At 40.5% G+C, this 20704-nt stretch overlaps 1 protein-coding gene across 6 annotated transcripts in view; it reads left to right on the top strand.

Moving 5' to 3' along the window:
- The window catches only part of DPY19L3 (dpy-19 like C-mannosyltransferase 3), an 81103-nt gene extending 75269 nt beyond the window's left edge, over nucleotides 1-5834 (top strand). For all 6 annotated transcript variants that reach the window (XM_015100545.3, XM_012190103.5, XM_060398024.1 and 3 more), the window contains one exon: nucleotides 1808-5834. In XM_015100545.3, coding sequence (XP_014956031.1) covers nucleotides 1808-1969 — 162 coding nt within the window. In that variant the 3' untranslated portion in view covers nucleotides 1970-5834. The remainder of the gene's footprint in view (nucleotides 1-1807) is intronic.
- The last annotated feature ends 14870 nt before the right edge of the window (nucleotides 5835-20704 follow it).

Consider the following 20704-nt stretch of genomic DNA (forward strand, 5'->3'; position numbering starts at 1 on the left):
TCTCCCGGGGAGGAGAGGGTCCAGGGTGAGTCCTGAGGAACATAACAGCCTTTAGACTGAGTGTCTGCAGAATTACATGATAGATCCAGCATTCATCTGCTGTGTTCTGCAGAATTCCTACCTTGGCATGTTAGATACTTACCACGGGAGCTGGGCAGCGGGAGAGATGGGAGTGGGGCTCTAGTCCCCAGCTTCACACCAAATAAAGCAGCTTTGTCTTCACCTGGTCTGTGTCATGCTCTGGGTAGAATTTTTTTTTTTTTTTTTTTACAATTTTGCTTCAGAAGTGAAAAAAGAAACCTCAACCTTCTAAAACTGCTGCTCCAAACCATCATTTTGGCTCGTTCAAAATGACTGCAGTGCCCCATCCCCACATCGCTGCCATCCCTGTGCCCTCCCCCCACTCTGCCCCCACCCATGATAGAATCTCATTTCTCTCCCTGCTCTCCCGTTGGGTGTCCCTTTTCATCCTCTAACACACTTCCACAGAGATGGCTTTCTATGGCCAAGCTTACACTCCAGAGCAGGAAAACAGATACTTCTCTTTTCTCCCTTCTAAGGGAAAATATTTTTGGCGCTATGCCAGATAGAGCAAACAGAAGATTTTCACCCTATAGAAGTGGTATTTGCTGTAATTATTGGGGCTGTGTTAAAAGCTGATAGATATTTCTAAAATTGGGGTGGGGGAGGATAAATCTAGCCTAACTCTGAAAAGAAAAAACTTAACTACAGAATTTGAGATTCTGAACACTTAACGATCTACTTTCTTAGCAAATTACAGTATTAACACTAGTCACCATGCTGTACATTTAGGTCACCAGAACTTACTCGTCTTACAAAGGCAAGCTTGTATCCTTTGACCACAGATGTCCTGATCCACTTGATTGTGGTCGTAATTTCACCGTGTTTATGTGTAACAAATCATCAATTATATGCCTTACTGCTAAGTCGCTTCAGTCGTGTCCGCCTCTGTGCGACCCCATAGACGGCAGCCCACCTGGCTCCGCCATCCCTGGGATTCTCCAGGCAAGAACACTGGAGTGTAAAAAAACTAAAAAAAAAAAACAAAACAAAACTAAAAGAACACTGGAGTGGGTTGCCATTTCCTTCTCCGATGCATGAAAGTGAAAAGTGAAAGGGAAGTCACTCAGTCGTGTCTGACTCTTAGCGGCCTCATGGACTGCAGCCCACCAGGCTCCTCCATCCATGGGATTTTCCAGGCAAGAGTACTGGAGTTGGGTGCCATTGCCTTCTCCGATATGCCTTAAATATATATAATTTTATTTGTCAGTTATGCTTCAATAAAGCCGAGGGAAGAAAAAAGAATATTTGATTTTTGCCCAAGGAAAATAACTGTCCGTAACTATCTTGAATTCAGAGAAGGTACAGACCAAATACCTGCATTTAAATTTTACTTCGTAGGTAACTTTTGTAAGTGTTTCTAACAAGGCCATCTAATGAGTTGAAAAGCTTTCTCTGGTCATAGGAGTTCTTCTTATATTTGATTTTTGTGAGAGGAACAGTGTAGTGTGTTCCGCAGGACAAGGAGATCCAAGTTCTAGTTCTAGCTTTACCATTAAAGGTGAACACTGTTTGACACAGAACTCTCTTCTTCAGCCCTGGGTCATACTTCCCAAGGGAAAAAGGATGAACCAGATATCTCCAAGCGGCAGGTGACGTTGATATCATTCAATTTAAGTTCACTAGCATATCATTCTTAAAGAAACTCAATCCCTATTCCTACTTATGTTTGGCTTGTAAATATGATTTTTTTCCCAAATTGTATTTGGTTTTGTTTTGGCTTTAGATGATGGACGGCCCAGGAGAAAATGATCCTGATTTGAAACTTGCAGGCCACCCTCGCTTCTGTGAAGAGATTAAAAAAAACCTGCCCACCTACACGGCATACTTCACTAGAGTGTTCCAAAACAAAACATTCCACGTTTACAAGCTATCCAGAAACAAGTAACAGAGCTTTCTATTCAATCTCTATTTTTGATACATGAAACTCCATCATAATGAAACTCAGATGATGTTTCATATGTAATTAGGTAGCCCGAACCTTAAAGCTGTGATATGATTAAGTCTACAAATGTTTACACAAGCATTACCATCTTTGAAAGTATCTTATACAAGCTTCAGTCTTTGTCCTGTTCCATGAATGTTCTTTAGCCTAAACGTTTCCACTTTCTAAAAGTGATCTAGAAGTTTGTTGTTGGGGAGAACAGTACGTGTTCTCTAGGAAGCCTGAACAGCTGCATGCGTGTGTGCATGCTAAGTCACTTCAGTCGTGTCTGACTCTTTGCGACCATATGGACTGTAGCCCACCAGGCTCCTCTGTCCATGGGATTCTCCAGGCAAGAATACTGAAGTGGGTTGCCATGCCCTCCAGGGGATCTTCCTGACCTGCATCTCTTACGTCTCCTACATTGGCAGGTGGGTTCTTTACCACTAGCGCCACCTAGGGAGCCCGGAACAGTTGCATATCCTGTTGTAAATCCAGAGCCTGTTCAGGATTTGAAATACTTCTAATTTTTAATTGACTCACAATAGCTATAGCTGAATCGAATTGAGGAAATGCATAATTAAGTTATTTAATAGTATTTTACCAGTGAAGACCAACTGGTGACTTTTTAAAAAAAGCTCTTTACTGTCCTGTTTCACCTAAAAATTTTATAATGTCTTCCATTTGTCATGCTTTTAGTATTTAAAGAAAGATCATGTTAGGTCTTCGTGTGTATCTGAATTTTTTGTCGTGCTCTGTCTGAAATGTAACGGGTAGCGCTTCAGCAGTGTGTGTCTGTGTGTGTATGTGTGTACACGAGCATGTGCATGCATCTCTTAAATGCTGGACACAGAAAAGGGTTACAAATTCCATACTGTCAGTCCTTAAAGCAGCAGCAATGTTACATAGCTGAGCCGAATTCGTTACTGTTTAGTGTTATCATTTTAAAACCTGTTGATACTATTTAACCTATCCTGCAAGTAAGAAAATTTTTCTTTATTTCTTACTCATTCAAATTTACTGGGTTTGCAAGATTTTGTAAACTCTTTGTTTTTAGCCTTTGTATTTTTTACAGCCTAGAACCTTGCAAAGTCTTACTATTTTTTAATTGTTGTATCTTAACTAACTTACAACTATGATATTTTTGGCAGAAAGCATTTTCATACTAGGTTTGATTTGTGGTCTCCAATCTTACTGCAAGGGCCCTTGATAGGTTGTTCTTTTTCTTACTCAAAGGTAACCAAGTGCCTCTAAGTCATGCTTACTTGTAAACAACAATGAAGAGGATTATGTGTACCTTGTACCTGCTCAAAAGTTTTTTGATAATTGCTTTTATAATTAATTTCTAATGATAGGGACATGTAAAAAAGTTGCTGATAAAAGCATATTGTGTTTTCAACTAAATCAAGACGGCTAATGAAATTAACTTTCCTCTCTCATGCCAGTTGGAGATGATTTAAATGTTCCTCCTCACAATGGTATTAAAGTAAATCACTGTAGGCATGAAGATGGATATATCATATGTCCAAATGATTTTATATTCACCTACTACTTATTAAGCAATATTCAGAAAGAAATTTTACACTGTCATGTTGGATTCAAGGACACTTGGCCTTTATCACAACTTACTTAAATAAAAAATTGACAGTAGCTGGGTTATTAAATTATGCAACTGAAACTCCTGAATTACATCTTGTATCCCTTAATAGGGTTGGAGACCACTGCAGTTTAGGATAATACAATAATAAAACATTTTAATCAGTGCTAAAACTTTAATTCCGTAATGATGCATGCCTGTTGTAGCTGACAGCATGGGTCAGTCCACTCTTCAGTGAGTGCCTTACTCTAATTGAAACCAAGCACATGTAAGGTACAGTATGTTAGACTATCTAGTTACATTTTTAAAACCCCCTATTACCTTCTCAGAAATATTTTGATTTATTTTAAATATTTCTATATGTATTATTATAATCTACGCATTTGGGTATTTGGAGTTTCAATCTACTAGAAACATGTACTTAAATTTTTATGCTTATCATCACTGCATTGATGGCACACAGTAATCTTTTTTTCATGGTTTAGGTGCCATCTGTTGCCAAAACACTTAGTGTTCAGTCTTCAGTGAAAAATATAAAGTGCCAAAAAATCTTGCAAGACAGAATCCATACATACACTCTTTCCAAAACACTGTGACCATGTATAGTTGACGTTTTATTTCCTGATGACCAAATCTCTCAATGAATCATGTTAAATATTTTTAGTGCTCCTCAGTTTTCTCTTTTATGACCTTCTCCTTGGAGTACACAGGAGGAAAGAGAGGAAAAGCGGCTGACTCCTGGCTCTGTGTCGAGCCAACGAGAGTGACCTGTAGCCCAAGGTCCCTTCCACAGGGATCTCAGTGGCTGTGCTAATATTTGATAATGACCTCAAATTATGGCTGTATTTTATGCATAGAAATGCCACTTGATGTTGCTTCAGAGTTAGCATTCAAAAGAAACCCTAAGTACAGTAAGTGCTCTTAATTATCCTTTACTTACACAACTCACCAGATCCCTTCATAGTTTCCATCGTCATGTACGCTGACTGCCACCCAGCACCACTGGGGGCTGCTCCACGCTGCTCTGTTCTCACAGGCCTCAGCTCCCTCCTTGGAGTTCTCTGCTTGTCTGTGCATGCTCTACTTCCTGTTGTAAATACACGGTTCAACATAAATCCAGGACATTTTGATCTAAAACAAAAGGATTATTTCTATGAAAGTTAGCTAGAATGCTTTGGTCATATTTGATAAACATTGCCACTAGTAAAAACTGCTTTTAAATTAATTGTGTTTGGGAAAATTATAAAATATTGGGAGAACCTAAAATTCAAGAAAATTTATGAGCTTAGATTGCTTCACAGATTTATTTATTTTAGTCCTCATTTCACCTTTAAAAAAATCTAGACTGATCAGAAGATGTTAAAATGTACCCAAAGCATGTTATTGGTATGATTTATTCAAGAATAAAACCGCAGTCATTGGACCCTTATGCAAAGGAAAGGTCTCAGCTTTACATCAAAAGATGAGCAAATGAATATACAAATTATATGCGTGAAGTTACGATTCCCCGCTTTGACCTACTTAACTTCATTAAATGACTAGGTGCTGATGCTGATCACAGTGACTGATCTGCTAGAGTTGAAAGGTTCCAGTCACTTTATTACAGACTTAAAAGTAGGAATTCATTTCAGATATAGCAGCCAGGACCGTAATTAGGTGTTATCTACGTCATTTGTTGTCCACTTAAAGGTGATTTTCTTGACCTCACTGAGATCAACTAGACAAATGTGTTATGTGAGTGTGTGTGTCTTCGTATGTGTCGGGTTGGTGCTGGTGATGACAAGGGCATATGGAGATACCGCAGACCAATGTTTCATCTGGCCTGCATCTTTAAAAGAACTAAAAATGGTTATTCTGATTCCACATGAACCTTGTAACAATTTTAGCTCATCTTTGGCCAAAACTTACCTAAAGTAACACAGAAATATTCAGTTTTTAAATTTTCATTTAAACCTTGAAATTAACAGGAAGACAAAATGTTCTCAGATTATATAACTTGGCCAGTATGCTCCCAAATGCTTTATATACAACAACCTTTTGGCATAAAAGAGAGTGCTTGTTTGTTCATGGGAAAAAGCTTTGAAAATGAGAGCGTGGCTTACTTTCTTGTGGCAATTCCTTTTCTGTGCTTAATATCCTATGGGTAAAATCTTACAAAGAGCTTTTATAATTTGTTGTACTGAACTGTATGAAGATTATGTACTGAATAAAGCTCTTTTAAGTTACACAAAATGAGTGTCTCTCAGTTCTTTGAAAGTCAAAAACCAAGGAACTGGCTTACTGAAGTGTATTAAATATGTGCTAAATAGAGTATCGTCACTAAGGATGGATGTGGCAAGGTCTTAATCGTGCTTGCTAATGTCGAAGGGGTTCATTTTTTCACAAAATTTGGTTTGCTAGCTGCTTATTTGCTTCACTTGAAACTCAAGGTTATAGTTAAGGTTTCTAAAGAGAAGGCTGCTATCAGCAGAATTTATCTTCAGAGAGATAAATGCTATTGTTTTGACCTTTGGAATTCTTTCTACTTCTTGATCAAATTCTCAGTCTTTAGTAGCTCAGGAAAATTGGCAATGGTTCACATTTTTGCTAAGTGTTTAGATAACAAATGTGCTTGACTATCATTCAAAGCAGATATTGAAATTCCAAGCAAACATGGTCAGGGAGACAGGTATACTTCCTAACAGAAGAAAATGGCACTGGGATCTCAGCTATTTCATACTGACTCTTTATACATATGCAGTTTCCGTATACTTACAGTTAAGTACATGTTGCTAGAACAGTCTAGCAAATTGAGAATTGCGAACAGTGCAGATAAGCGAGAGATGCAGGATGTGAATGAGCATGTGGTGCTCTGACGAGTGGCACCAGGCGCAGAGCAGATAAAATGCTAGTTCTCTGCCCCTCCTCTCAGAAGAGGTATCTGAAACGCATCTCAAACCTTTTCACTTAATTTTTACACTAGTTTATTATTTTTATTTGCCCATACCATGAAGCACGTGGGATGTTAGTTCCCTGATCAGGGATCAACCCCATGCCGCCTGCCATAGAATCACAGAGTTTTAACCACTGGGCTGGCCAAGGAGGTACCCCTTTTCAGTTAATACTTAGATGTTTGCCTTATAGGATTGTTCTTTGAAGTGCAGATAACAGAGCTATAGTGTAATGTGAAATCAGCTTAGCAGGTTGCAGCCAACATTTAGTAGTTGAGAGAGAGAGGAAGGAGGAAGGACAGGGAGAGAGAGGGAAAGGGAAGGGAGAGAGCAGGCAGCCAATATGGTAACTGTAAGTATTGTTTTGTGAAATGTTTGTTTCGGTTATACATGTCAATATCTGGAATGCAATGTCAAATGTGTTTCTTACTGTGAATTCATAGTCAATTTGAAAGCCATGCCCTTACAGCAGAGAGGACTCTGGGAGGATGGCAGCTTGAACTTGGCTCTGTGCTTGTCCCCCCAACTCTACTAGAGTAGACCCTTTTGAACAACGATGATGATATTAAAGAATTATACATTTTAGGTATGATATGGACATTGTTATTTTGTTAGATCCTTATCTTTTAGAATATATACTGAAATATTTACAGGAGAGATTATATATACAGGGTTTATACCCAAATTGCTACACAACAAGAGACACCACCACAAGGAGAACCCTGAGCACCGCAATGAAGAGTAGCCCCCACTTCCCACAGTTAGAGAAAGCCCATGCAAAAGCAACAAAGACCCAGTGCAGCCAAAAATAAAAATTAAACTAAAAAAACATTAACTTATCCAAGTAATGTTATTAAAAACTAACAAATTTAACCAGGAAGCTAGGAAGATAAAAAATTTAAAAGGTAAGAACTAAAGCCAATTATATAGGAAAACAATAGAATAAACAAATTGCCCACCCCAAAAATGCTGGATATTTTTTTTAAAGACTACTGAAAACAACATCTGGTAAGCCTGATTAAGAAAAAGAGCAAAAGAAGACAATCACAGAATCAGAAGTGACAAAAAATATATGTGAAATAATGTATACAATTTTGTAGCAAAAAATAAATTGGGAAACCCTACCAAAATTGGGTGATTTCCTAACAAAACAGAAATTGTCAAGATGAACCCCAAGAAGAAGATGAAATCTTGACTAGATAAGAACCATAGAAGAATCTGGAAAGAGGTCCAAAGGTTGTAAAGGACACCTGGGCAAGAAGGATACACAGCCAAATTCCAACTTTTAAAGAAAGGATAACTCCAAATTTAATTTGGGCCATGGAAAAATAAGGAAATCTCCCACATTTCTTCTGGCAAACCTGTTCAGTTAGTTCATAGTGTATTTGTTTTCTAATGCTACATAACAAATGACCACAAACTTTGCAGCTTAAAACAACATACATTTGTTATCTCAAAGTTTCCATGGGGCAGGAGTCCAAGCACAGCTTAGCTGGGTCTCACAAGACTTGAGTCAAGATGTCAGCCAGGCGGCTTGCTCGTCTGGAGTTCAGGATCCTCTTCAAAGCTCATAAAATTGGTGGCAGAATTCAGTGACTTGTGATTATAGGACTAAGCGCATTAGCTCCTGCAGCCCATGCCTCTCTGTAAGCATTTCATAACATGGCTTTTTGCCCCTTCAAGACCAGCAGGAATGCATCTCTCTTCAGGAAAGATTCTTTTAATGCCTTTTACTTGAGTAAGTCAGACTCCACCACCCACCCAACTCCACCCCCCTCGGATTAATCTCCATTTTTTTATTAACTCAAAATCAACTGACTTGGGGCCTGAATTACATCAACAAATTTCCTTCACCATTACCATAGACTGTGATGTAATCAGAGGAGTGACATTCACCATAATTACAGGGCCCACTGGTACTTGGGATAGGGATTATAGAGAGCGTCATCACCATGGGGTAGGAATCTTAGGGGCCGTCTTAGAATTCTGCCTACCACAGACAGGTTAAAAAGAAAACTAGAGTCTGGCCCATACTGAGTATCTGGCAGCAACTGACCAGAGCACCATCTTTGTATGTTTGTTTATTTATTTTGGCTGCTCTGGGCCTTCGTTGCTGCGCACAGGCTTTTCTCCCTAGTTGCCGTGAGTGGTCACTGCAGTGCGTGGACTCACTGCAGTGGCTTCTCTTGTTGTGGAGCACAGGTTCTAGGTGCTTGGGCTTCAGTAGTTGTCTCACACAGGCTTAGTTGTCCTGGGATGTGTGGGATTTTCCCAGACCTGAGACCAAACTCCTGACCGTGCATTGGTAGGTGAACTCCTAACCACTGAACCACCACAAAAGCCCAACATTGGAGTTTAAAGCCTATGCTATGCCAGGTCACGTCAGTCGTGTCTGACTCTGCAACCCCATGGACCGTAGCCCACCATGCTCCTCTGTCCATGGGGTTCTCCAGGCAAGAATACTGGAGTGGGTTGCCATGCTCTTCTCCAGGGGATCTTCCCAACCCAGGGGTTGAATCCACAGCTCATTATGTCTCCTGCATTGGCAAGTGGATTCTTTACCACTAGCACCACCTGGGAAACCCATTTAAACTTTCAAAAATAACTATGCTTATTATATCCAATAAATTAAATGACAAGATGGAGAATTTAGGTGAACTGAAAACTGAGAAATAAGAATAAAATGGAAATACTAGAATAGAAAAATAAGTCTTCAGTGAAGGGTTAAATAAAAAATTAGATGCAGCTGAAGAGAGACTTAATCAACTAGATGATAGGTTAGAAGAAAATATTCAGACTAAAAGGAGAAAAAAAGTGAAAAAGGAAAAAGCATGAGATGTGTATGTTAAAACATTTTACTTTTCCTATAACTAAAGCCCCACAGAGAGAGGGAAGAGAATGGGGCTATATGACTTTGCACAAGCTACATATACTCTTAGCTTCAGCTTCCTTTTTTGTATATGAAGAAGTGAAGTGAAGTCGCTCAGTCGTGTCTGACTTTGCAACCTCATGGACTGTAGCCTACCAGACTCCTCCGTCCATGGGATTTTCCAGGCAAGAATACTGGAGTGGGGTGCCATTTCCTTCTGCAGGAGAACTTCCCAACCCAGGGATTGAACCCAGGTCTCCGGCATTGTAGGCAGATGCTTTACCCATCTGAGCCACAATCTACCTATAGGGTCATTGGATGGATTAAATGAGATAACATTTAAAGCAATAGGCCTAATGCTTTGTACAAGGTGAGTACAGTAGGTGGAAGCTACAGGATATTATCACCATCATCATTGTCATCAAAATTAGAATGTCAAGAAGAGTATGAAGAACAAAGTTATGTGACTCAGACAGAAAAACTCTTGATAATTTTGTGAACTATTTTTGCTGTATTGCTGTAAAAAAAAAAATCTTTAAAAAACAAAACAAAAACCTTTATGGACTTACAGCTTGTAAGGAAACTAACTTCTTAGTATTTTCTGAGTTACGTATTTACATCACAAAGAGGAATGTTTGTGGCTAGCTGAGTGTATGTGTGTGTGTGTGTGTGTGTATATATATATATATATACATATATATATATATATATATATGAGAGAAAAAAGAGCCATAGACAAAGACTGAGAAGCTAATTATTTGCATGTTTTTGGAAGCAACATCATCATTATTGAAGATAAATGTCAAAGCCCTGCCAAAATGCACATATTCATGAAGAAAGTAAAAGTGTTTGATTGTGTATGAATCTACTTAAGAGAGGGAAAGGAGTAAAAGAACATGACTTCAGGAATTACCATAGTAATTAGAACAGCAGAATGATAATTAAAGCTCATAAATTTAATGTAACTATTAGCATTTTCTCTTGCAAGAAATGGTGGATTTCTCCCTCCCCCAGGAAATGACACCTGTGAACAATTATCTGTTTTATCATTGCTATTAAGATTATTTACATGTGCTTATTCAAAATTCACTCTTAATGCTTTTTCTTTTTCTTTCAAACAATGCCTGATCTCATGCTCAGTTCTCTCTTTGGCCAGGAAAGTATTTGGGGATTATTGATAATTAATGGTGTAATACAAATGGACAAAACCATTGTCGGAGGGCCTGCTGTACATCTATTTTGCTCTGGCTTTGTGGGCAGTAGTTTTTGCTTGTTTAATAGGAAATCTGATGATCTGTAAGAGCCTGTTGGGTTTTAAACATTATGGACACAACCTTCCCTGTACCATCATTCAGCTCAGTGATTCCTTCCATGAGAACTTACTGAGGACCTACTCTATGATAAGGTGAAACCTAAGGATAGGGAAGGTCCTATAATATAAACATGAATAGAAATACCCTTGTTATACTGAGTGAAATGGTTATAAGGATATGCTTTAGAGCTGAAGTTGTACATATATACAATGGAATATTACTCAGCCGTAAAAAGGAACAAATTTGAGTCAGTTGAACTGAGGTGGATGAACCTAGAGCATGTTATACATAGGGAAGTAAGTCAGAAAAAGAAAAACAGATATCGTATATTAACACATATACATGGAATCTAGGAAAATGGTACTGACGAACCTACTTGCAGGGCAGGAAGAGAGACACAGATGTAGAGAATGGACTTGCAGACATGGTGGGAGAAGGAGAGGGCAGGACGAATTGAGAAAGTAAATACTGAAATATATATATATATATATATATATATGAAACCATGTGTAAAATGGATAGCTAGTGGGAAGTTGCTGTATAAACACAGGGAACTCAGTCTGGTGCTCTGTGATGACCTAGAGGAGTGAAACAGGTGAGGGGGAGGGAGGCTCAATAGGGAAGGGACATATGTATACTTTTGGCTGATTCACGTTGTATAGCAGAAACCAACACAACATTTCAAAGCAATTATCCTCTAATCAAAACCACAAAACTCCTCTAAGGGAAGACAAAGGATGTGCCAGTTAGGAGGTTTCACGTTGAGAGTTACAGAAAACCTAACTCAAACTAGCTCAAACCATAAAAGGAATTTACTAGCACATTAGGCCTTTAGATAAGACTTAGTCTAATGTCCCAGTGACTAAATGGACTCAGTATTTATCGAGACCCATAGGCACTCAGAACACATTACTGTACAAGACGGACAAGGCCCATGGTTTCACTGAACTTATATTTTAGTGGAGGATACACACGATAAGAAAAATAAGAAAATGCTAAATGTTTAGAGAGACAATAAGGTGTTGTGACAGTGTAATTAGGGGGTTACAGTGCTCAGTTGCTCAGTCGTGTCCAACTCTTTGCGACCCCATGGACTGTAGCTCACCAGGCTCCTCTCTCCATGGGATTTTTCAGGCAAGAATACTGGAGTGGGTTGCTATTTCCTCCGCCAGGGGATCTTCCAGACCCAGGGATCGAACCCTCTTCTCCTGCACTGGCAGGCAGATACTTTACCCCTGTGCCACCTAAGAAGCCCAATTAGGGGGTTACTTGGTTTTAAGTGCTCAGAAAGACTTGTCTGAAGAGATGGCACTTATGCTAGGGTTTGACCGGCAGGAAGGAGGCAAGTAGGTGGGAGGAGTCTGGGTCGACTAAGGGTCAGAAAGGAGAGCATAGGGAAGGAAGTGAATGGTGGAAGCATGCAGCCATCAGACCGTGGATGCCATAGGAAAGAGGATGAATTTTACTCTAATATGATGGGAAAATAATGGAGGATTTTGAGCAAAGTAGTGACATTAATTTCTGTTTCAAAGACGGTATCCATGGATGCTATATTTACTTTCTGTTGCTGTTGTATCAAATTACTGGGCTTTCCTAGTGGCTCAGAGGTTAAAGCGTCTGCCTCCAATGCGGGAGACCCGGGTTCGATCCCTAGGTCGGGAAGATCCCCTGGAGAAGGAAATGGTAACCCACTCCAGTATTCTTGCCTGGAGAATCCCATGGACAGAGAAGCCTGGTAGGCTACAGTCCATGGGGTCTCAAAGGGTCGGACACGACTGAGCGACTTCACTTTCGCTTTCTATGCTTAAAACGTTACCGCTCAGTTTTGTAGTTGCAAGTCTGCATAACTCAGCTGTTTGCCCTGCTCAAACTCTCCCGAGAAATGGAGGCTCCCTTCTGAGGGTTCTGGGGATGAGTCCATTTCCAGCCTCATTCTGGTTGTTGGCAGAATCCAGTTCCAAGCACACGTGGAACTAAGGTGCCCATTTCTCTGCTGGCTCTCAGCTGGGGAGCACCCTTAGCTCCTGGGGATCTCTCTGTGACCCTGTCCCATAGCCCCCGACGTCTCAGGACCAGCAACAAGGTGTAGGAGCCCTCTCTGCTGCACCGCTTGTCACTTCTACCTTCTGTCTACCGCATCTTTCTGATTTCAGCTGGGAGAAGTTTTCCACTTTTTAACATTGTATTTATGTTTGTGCGCTGGGTCTTCATTGCTGCACACGGGCTTTCTCTAGTTGTGACGAAAAGGGACTGCTCTCTAGTTGGGGTGCACAGGCTTATTCTCGAGGTGGCTTCTCTTGTTGCAGAGCACAGACTCTAGAGCACGGGCTCAGTAGTTGTGGCGCTTGGGCTTAGTTGTCCCACAGCACATGGAATCTTCCTGGACCTTCGTCCCTTGCTTTGGCAAGCAAATTGTTAACCACTGGCCCACTGTGGGGCCCTAAATGGGAAACCTTGAAAAAGAAGGGCTAGCTTTGTGGTTTGGAGCTAAGATGGTGCCTGGCGGCAGAGATGAGGGCGAGGCCTAAGTTGTTTGTCAAAACTTTTGATTGGCTCTCTTGATTTCCGTGCACATGGTCAGTGCGTGATAGACTCCTATTACAATGAAGGTGCATGATGACTTGACCTTTAACGTGATTGGTGCAACTATGGCATATTACGATTTGACCTTTAACGTGATTGGTGCAACTATAGAAAGTCCCTCGCAAAACCCCCTTGCTTGCCTATATAAACCAAGAGTTTGTGGCAATAAAGCGGAACTGCTTAGATGGAACCCCTGTTGCATCTGATTGTCTCTCGCTCGCCAAGGGGCTGGGTTGGCGGACAGCAGGCTCACCCCTCCTCGGGACCCCTCAGGCTTTGCTGAGGGAAGTTCCACTGCCTCTCTGTTTCTGTGGAGCGACCCCCCCCCCCCCCCCCCCCAGCAGCCCACCAGGAAACTCCCAAGTGTTCTTTAAAGGACTTGTCGCCTTAGATTGGATCCACCAGAAGTTATAGGATAATCTCCCCATCTCAGGGTTTATAGCCTTCAAGGTTTATAGCTTGCAAAGACCTTTTTGCCAAGTAACATGACATAGTCACAGGTTCTGGAGGTTAAGGAGAAATTGGGGGAGGAGGGCATTACTCAGCTTACCACAGATGCTGTGTGGAAATCAGACTTGAGTGGGCAGAGGGTAAGACTGGAAGGGTATTTCAGTCCTCCAAGTAAAAGGGTGTGGCTTGGGGAACAGGATGGTAGTGACGGAGAAGAAAGAGAAGGAGGGTTAAATAGGAGTTGCTGATTGGTTATATATTGAGAATAGGGTAAAATCAAAGGAAACACCTATTTTTTTTTTTTTTACTTGGATAACTGGGTATATGATGGTAGTACCTTTTGAAATGGAGAAGACTAGCATTGTAGTCCTTCAGTTCAGGTCAGTCTCTCAGTCGTGTCCGACTCTGCCACTCCATGAATTGCATCACACCAGACCTCCCTGTCCATCACCAACTCCCGGAGTTCACTCAGACTCACGTCCATCGAGTCAGTGATGCCATCGAGCCATCTCATCCTCTGTCGTCCCCTTCTCCTCCTGCCCCCAATCCCTCCCAACATCAGAGTCATTTTCAATGAGTCAACACTTTGCCTGAGGTGGCCAAAGTACTGGAGTTTCAGCTTCAGCATCATTCCCTCCAAAAGAAATCCCAGGGCTGATCTCCTTCAGAATGGACTGGTTGGATCTCCTTGCAGTCCAAGGGATTCTCAAGAGTCTTCTCCCAACAGCACAGCTCAAAAGCATCCATTCTTCGGCGCTCAGCCTTCTTCACAGTCCAATTCTCACATCCACACATAACCACTGGAAAAACCATAGCCTTGACTAGATGGACCTTAGTCGGCCAAGTAATATCTCTGCTTTTCAATATGCTATCTAGGTTGGTCATACCTTTCCTTCCAAGGAGTAAGCGTCTTTTAATTTCATGGCTGCAGTCACCATCTGCAGTGATTTTGGAGCCCAAAAAAATAAAGGGCAGAATGCTATTTGCTGTGAAGTGATGGAACCAGATGCCATGATCTTCGTTTTCTGAATGTTGAGCTTTAAGCCAACTTTTTCGCTCTCCTCTTTCACTTTCATCAAGAGGCTTTTAGTTCCTCTTCACTTTCTGCCATAAGGGTGGTGTCATCTGCATATCTGAGGTTATTGATATTTCTCCCAGAAATCTTGATTCCAGCTTGTGTTTCTTCCAGTCCAGTGTTTCTCATGATGTACTCTGCATAGACGTTAAATAAGCAGGGTGACAATATACAGCCTTGATGTACTCCTTTTCCTATTTGGAACCAGTCTCTTGTTCCAGGTCCCATTCTAACTGTTGCTTCATGACCTGCATATAGGTTTCTCAAGAGGCAGGTCAGATGGTCTGGTATTCCCAAATCTTTCAGAATTTTCCACAGTTTATTGTGATCCACACAGTCAAAGGCTTTGGCATAGTCGGTAAAGCAGAAATTGATGTTTTTCTGGAATTCTCTGGCTATTTCCGTGATCCAGCAGATGTTGGCAATTTGATCTCTGGTTCCTCTGCTTTTTCTAAAACCGGCTTGAACATCAGGGAGTTCACGGTTCACGTATTGCTGAAGCCTGGCTTGGAGAATTTTGAGCATTACTTCACTAGCGTGTGAGATGAGTGCAATTGTGAGGTAGTTTGAGCATTCTTTGGCATTGCTTTTCTTTGGGACTGGAATGAAAACTGACCTTTTCCAGTCCTGTGGCCACTGCTGAGTTTTCCAAATTTGCTGGCATATTGAGTGTAGCACTTTCACAGCATCATCTTTCAGAATTTGAAATAGCTCAACTGCTGAAGTCTAGCTTGAAGGATTTTGAGCATAACCTTACTAGCATGTGAAATGAGTACAATTTAGTACTAAGGTATTACCTCCATTCTCAGAGAACTCTTCCTGTTTCTAGACTTGTTGTCAGCTGCTCTCAAGATCTATAGCTCAGAAAACTCCAAAAATGCAGTTTTTATGACCTGATCTTATTCATGTGTCTGTCTTAGAACCAACTACTGAGACCATGGGAATGGGTTATATTGACAACTTAGACCAATCAGTTTCTCCCTCTGGAGTTGAATGGGAAACCAATCGCATGTAATTTACCTGACTAGGAAAACCAGGGCATTCTTGAGAGGGAAGCTGCTGGGAATGCATGTTCAGTACAAGAGGAGAATACATTTTCAAGTTCCTATTGTAGGTCTGGCACAATGCTTGATACTTTGCTTGTACCATTGTTTCTGGTGTTTGTGGTTGCACCAAATGTGGCTTGTGGGATTTTAGTTCCCTGACTGGAGACTGAACCCAGACCCTCGGCAGTGAAAGCGCAAAGTCCTAACCGCTGGACCACCAGGGAATTCCCAGCATGTACCATTTTATCAGTAATCCCATCCTTCATGGAACCCATTATGAGCACTATTAATCTCAGCTAAAATTGTTGCAGATATCATGTATGTGACTTTTATCTACCCACAGATTTAACTTGACATTTTCCCCATAGATACTATGAAAACAATAATTAACATTTGTTTCCAGTGCCACAACTGTGATAATTAACCATGTAGAGAGAAGTCTGAGAAACTTACGGGTCTGCCCATCGATGGCAAGTGTTACCCGCACTGCCCACATCTGCTTCCCAGAGAGTTTGCCCCCCTCAGCCTCTGTTTAACACAAAAAAGACCTCATTCCTGAATCCTCCCCACAGCTGACTTACTACATGGGTTATCTCACCATAAGTGCAATTGGAGCTATGACTTCAGGACCCCATCCGTCTTCACTGGCATTTTGTGCTGTAAAACCACAAGATTGGAGCAGCTATGTGCACACCAAACTACACAGAGCCAGCCTGCAAAGCAGGAGTGAAGCAGACAGAAAAAGCGGCCCTAAGAAGCCATGCGGCTGCCTGGTGAGACGGGGAGAAATGGCAGGTTGTGGATGATCAGGGCCTAATCATAGTCCCCCTGAGGCTGGCCTCTCACATTGTTCTTGGGTTCCAGGAAGTACCCGTTAGTTCACTTTCCAGTAAATTACTTCTTTGACTTGAGCTACTGTGTGTTTGTTTCTTACAACCAAATGATCCCTGAAGAAGACGATAGTACAGGCGAAGAATTCTCAGGAGTCTGGCTTTCTTAAGATGTCTCTTTTTGATGTTCTTAATTTCATGAGACATTTATACACAGTTAACATGGTACTTGTCATCCTATTGTTTAGTCACTAAGTTCTCCTCCTGCCCTCAGTCTTTCCCAGCACCAGGGTCTGGTTAATTATGTAAGTTTCTACCTTGTGACTGTGCTGTGAACTTCCTGAGAGGGACTATTTATTTTTCATCTTCAAACTCTGAATGGACACCCAGAGTGAGTGTGTTGTAAGGGTTTATTGCATTGGATTCTGCAATTAAGATCAAAATGGCCAAATACTCACCGAGCTATAGTCAGTCAATTCCTCTTAGGGAGAGAAAGGGAATGAGAGCATGCTTCCTGGCAAGCTAACCTTCCCTTCCTACTACCTATTGAAGAAATGGATTCACCTACATTCCAGAAGGAAGGTATGAATATGAGAATTCCACTCAAAGCGTTCAACAGTAAAAAAAAAAAAAAAAAAAAAAATGGTGACTATACACACACACACACATATATATGTACACTTTAAAAGGATATCTATTATGTCATTATTGATTGAATACAGTGCTCTAATATTTATTGTTAGGCCAAATTTAATTTTGTTATTTACATATTCAATATATATAATGACTTATTTCTTTGTTTCTTCTTGTCAGTTGTTGAGAAACGTTGCAGAACCCATAACCCACTATGGTTATGGGCTCGCCTTTTTCTCAGTTTACTCCTGTTAATTTGCTTTACATGTCTTGCAGCTATGCTACTGGATGCATTAAGATTTAGAATTGCAGACTTCCCTGGTGGTCCCGTGGTTAAGAATCCACCTGTCAATTCAGGGAACATGGGTCTGATCCCTGGTCTGGGAAGATTCTACATGCTATGGGGGGACCTAAGCCCACAGGCCACAGCTACTGAGTCCACGTGCAGCAACTGCTGAAGCCCACGCAGCTAGAACCTGTGCTCCCCAACAAGAGAAGCCGCTCTGATGAGAGGCCCGAACACCACAACCAGGGGGTAGCCCCCGCTTGCCACTAGAGAAAGCACACACACAGCAACGAAGAGCCAGCACAACCCAAAATAAATTAATTAATTTCAAAAGATTTAAAATGGCTGTGCCTTCCTAGTAGATGAATCTCTTCAGTATTATGAGATTCCTCACTTAATTTCTAAATGGTGCTTATCGGCTTAGCTTACTCTGTCTGATGTTAGTAGAGTTACCCCATTTCTCTTTACATGGTATTCCACCCTTCTTCTTGGAAACTTTCTGTATTCCTACATTTATGATGTCTCTTATAAACATACAGTAGGGTTTTTTCTCAATTCTGAAAATGTTGTCTTTTCAAGAAATATTTAGTTTATTTAGATTTTAGCATAATCATGGATAAATATATTATGTAGATACAGTGATACTAAACCAGTGATTTTGTGTCCTTCTCAGGGCACCACACCTGAAGACACATGATACCATTTTTCTTTTCTCAATGATATTAATTTTGGTCACTTATTTAAGGTGTTGTCCAATTACCCACTGTATGCTGCTGCTGCTAAGTCGCTTCAGTCATGTCCGACTCTGTGCAACCCCATAGACGGCAGCCCACCGGGCTACCCCATCCCTGGGATTCTCCAGGCAAGAACACTGGAGTGGGTTGCCATTTCCTTCTCCAATGCATGAAAGTGAAAAGTGAAAGTGAAGTCGCTCAGTCGTGTCCGACTCTTAACGACCCCATGGACTGCAGCCCACCAGGCTCCTCCGTCCATGGGATTTTCCAGGCAAGGGTACTGGAGTGGGTTGCCATTGCCTTCTCCAACCCACTGTATAGTTATTATTAACAATTATGAAAACATAAATAGTAAGTGATGTGTGGGAAGATATTTTGAGAACAAAAACACTGTTTTTCATCAATTCCGGCTCCTCCACTAGATTTACAAACCATCCCTGATCTTCTAGCTTTGAACAGTGGAAGTCCTTCAAGCTGACTCTTCTGCCTTTTTCACATGCCCCGTTATTTATCTTAACCTTTCCTCTCTTTCTGGTACAATAAAACATTCCATACTTACTTTGTGTGATTCCTTCCTGAGCCCTATAACCAAGCATTTCTCTAAGGAGCTCTGGTCCTTTTAATAAGAAATGGTATTTAGAAACCAAACTCTGAATGCTAGATGTGCTCATTGCTATTGACCGTTGTGGCTTCTAGGCTTTTCCAGTGGACTATATGATGAAATACACAGAAACACATGCACACATATGCATGCACATATATTCAAGCATGAGAAAATTTATATACGTGTGTGCGTAAATATATACATGCATGTATGTATAAACATACACATGACTTTGTGCTGATACAGCCAATTCCAATACAACTCCACAATGTTCTTCCTTGCTTTCCCTATATTTAACAAAAAATTGATATTTATATCTTACTTTTGCAGTGAGAACCCTGGTTTCCAATGTTAGCAATCCAAAATCACATAAAATAGTTTCAGAATTGCTATGCCTATAAGTCACTATGAAAATAAAACCTACCTGGAAGTGTTTAGTATTTATTATTTTTTAGACTGAGGGTGGGTATATAGTCAAAGTATTATGTTCAGATATTGCTCAAATTAATCCCATCCCCCTTTATTGTGGCTGTTATTCTTATGAAACACAGTTGGATTCACTGGTTTATGTTTTCGTTTAGTTTGAGTTTTCCCCTCTCCCCATCCATGGTGTTCTGTTTTTTGTTTGTTAGTATTTAGAACATTAATATGATTGCAAAAGTCAAAAAATTTTTTAAAAAGTGTCATGTTCTCCATTATCCTTCCCACCTGACTTCATTCCTGTGCACAATCCATTTTACGAGTTTCTGGTGTTTATTTTTTCTTTGTATCTTTTTGCGAAACTAAGCAGGTGTGTGTATGTTTTCTTATCTTTCATTTTTCCTTATGCGAAATGAATATATCCTTTTGCACTTTGCTATTTTTTCTTAGTGATATAGCCTTGAAATCATCTCACATATTTTCATAGAAATTTTACTCATTTTTAATAGCGGTTAAGCCCATTAACATTTATTGATATGATGATATGTCTGGTCTTAATGCCTTCATATTGGTTTTCTTTTTCCTTATAAAATACAATGCTTTTATTTTATTTTAGTTTTTTATTTTTTTAATTTTAAAATCTTTAATTCTTACATGCGTTCCCAAACATGAACCCCCTCCCACCTCCCTTCCCATAACATCTCTGTGGGTCATCCCCATGAACCAGCCCCAAGCATGCTGTATCCTGCGTCAGACATAGACTGGAGATTCAATTCTTACATGATAGTATACATGTTAGAATGCCATTCTCCCAAATCATCCCACCCTCTCCCTCTCCCTCTGAGTCCAAAAGTCCGTTATACACATCTGTGTCTTTTTTCCTGTCTTGCATACAGGGTCGTCATTGCCATCTTTCTAAATTCCATATATATGTGTTAGTATACTGTATTGGTGTTTTTCTTTCTGGCTTACTTCCCTCTGTATAATCGGCTCCAGTTTCATCCATCTCATCAGAACTGATTCAGATGAATTCTTTTTAACGGCATATTGTTTTAATTATTGTGCATGTTGTATTTGCCATGTTTCTTCATGTGATATGTCAACTTCTTTCTAAAATTACTGTTTATATTTAGGAAAGCTTGTATCTTGTTTCACTGGTTACTTTTACATTTGTCCTTTTGATGTTCTTCATTAGGCATAAGTGAGAAAAACTCATTTAGCTTTTGCTCTCTGCTGTCTCGGGTGTCTGTTGAGTCTCGCCTGTTATCTGTTCAACAATCAATTACCACATTTGTCTTGGCTTTTCTCCCTTCTCCTCCAAATTTCAGT

The sequence above is a fragment of the Ovis aries genome, chromosome 14 (assembly GCF_016772045.2).
Source record: "Ovis aries strain OAR_USU_Benz2616 breed Rambouillet chromosome 14, ARS-UI_Ramb_v3.0, whole genome shotgun sequence".
Classification (NCBI taxonomy): domain Eukaryota; kingdom Metazoa; phylum Chordata; class Mammalia; order Artiodactyla; family Bovidae; genus Ovis; species Ovis aries.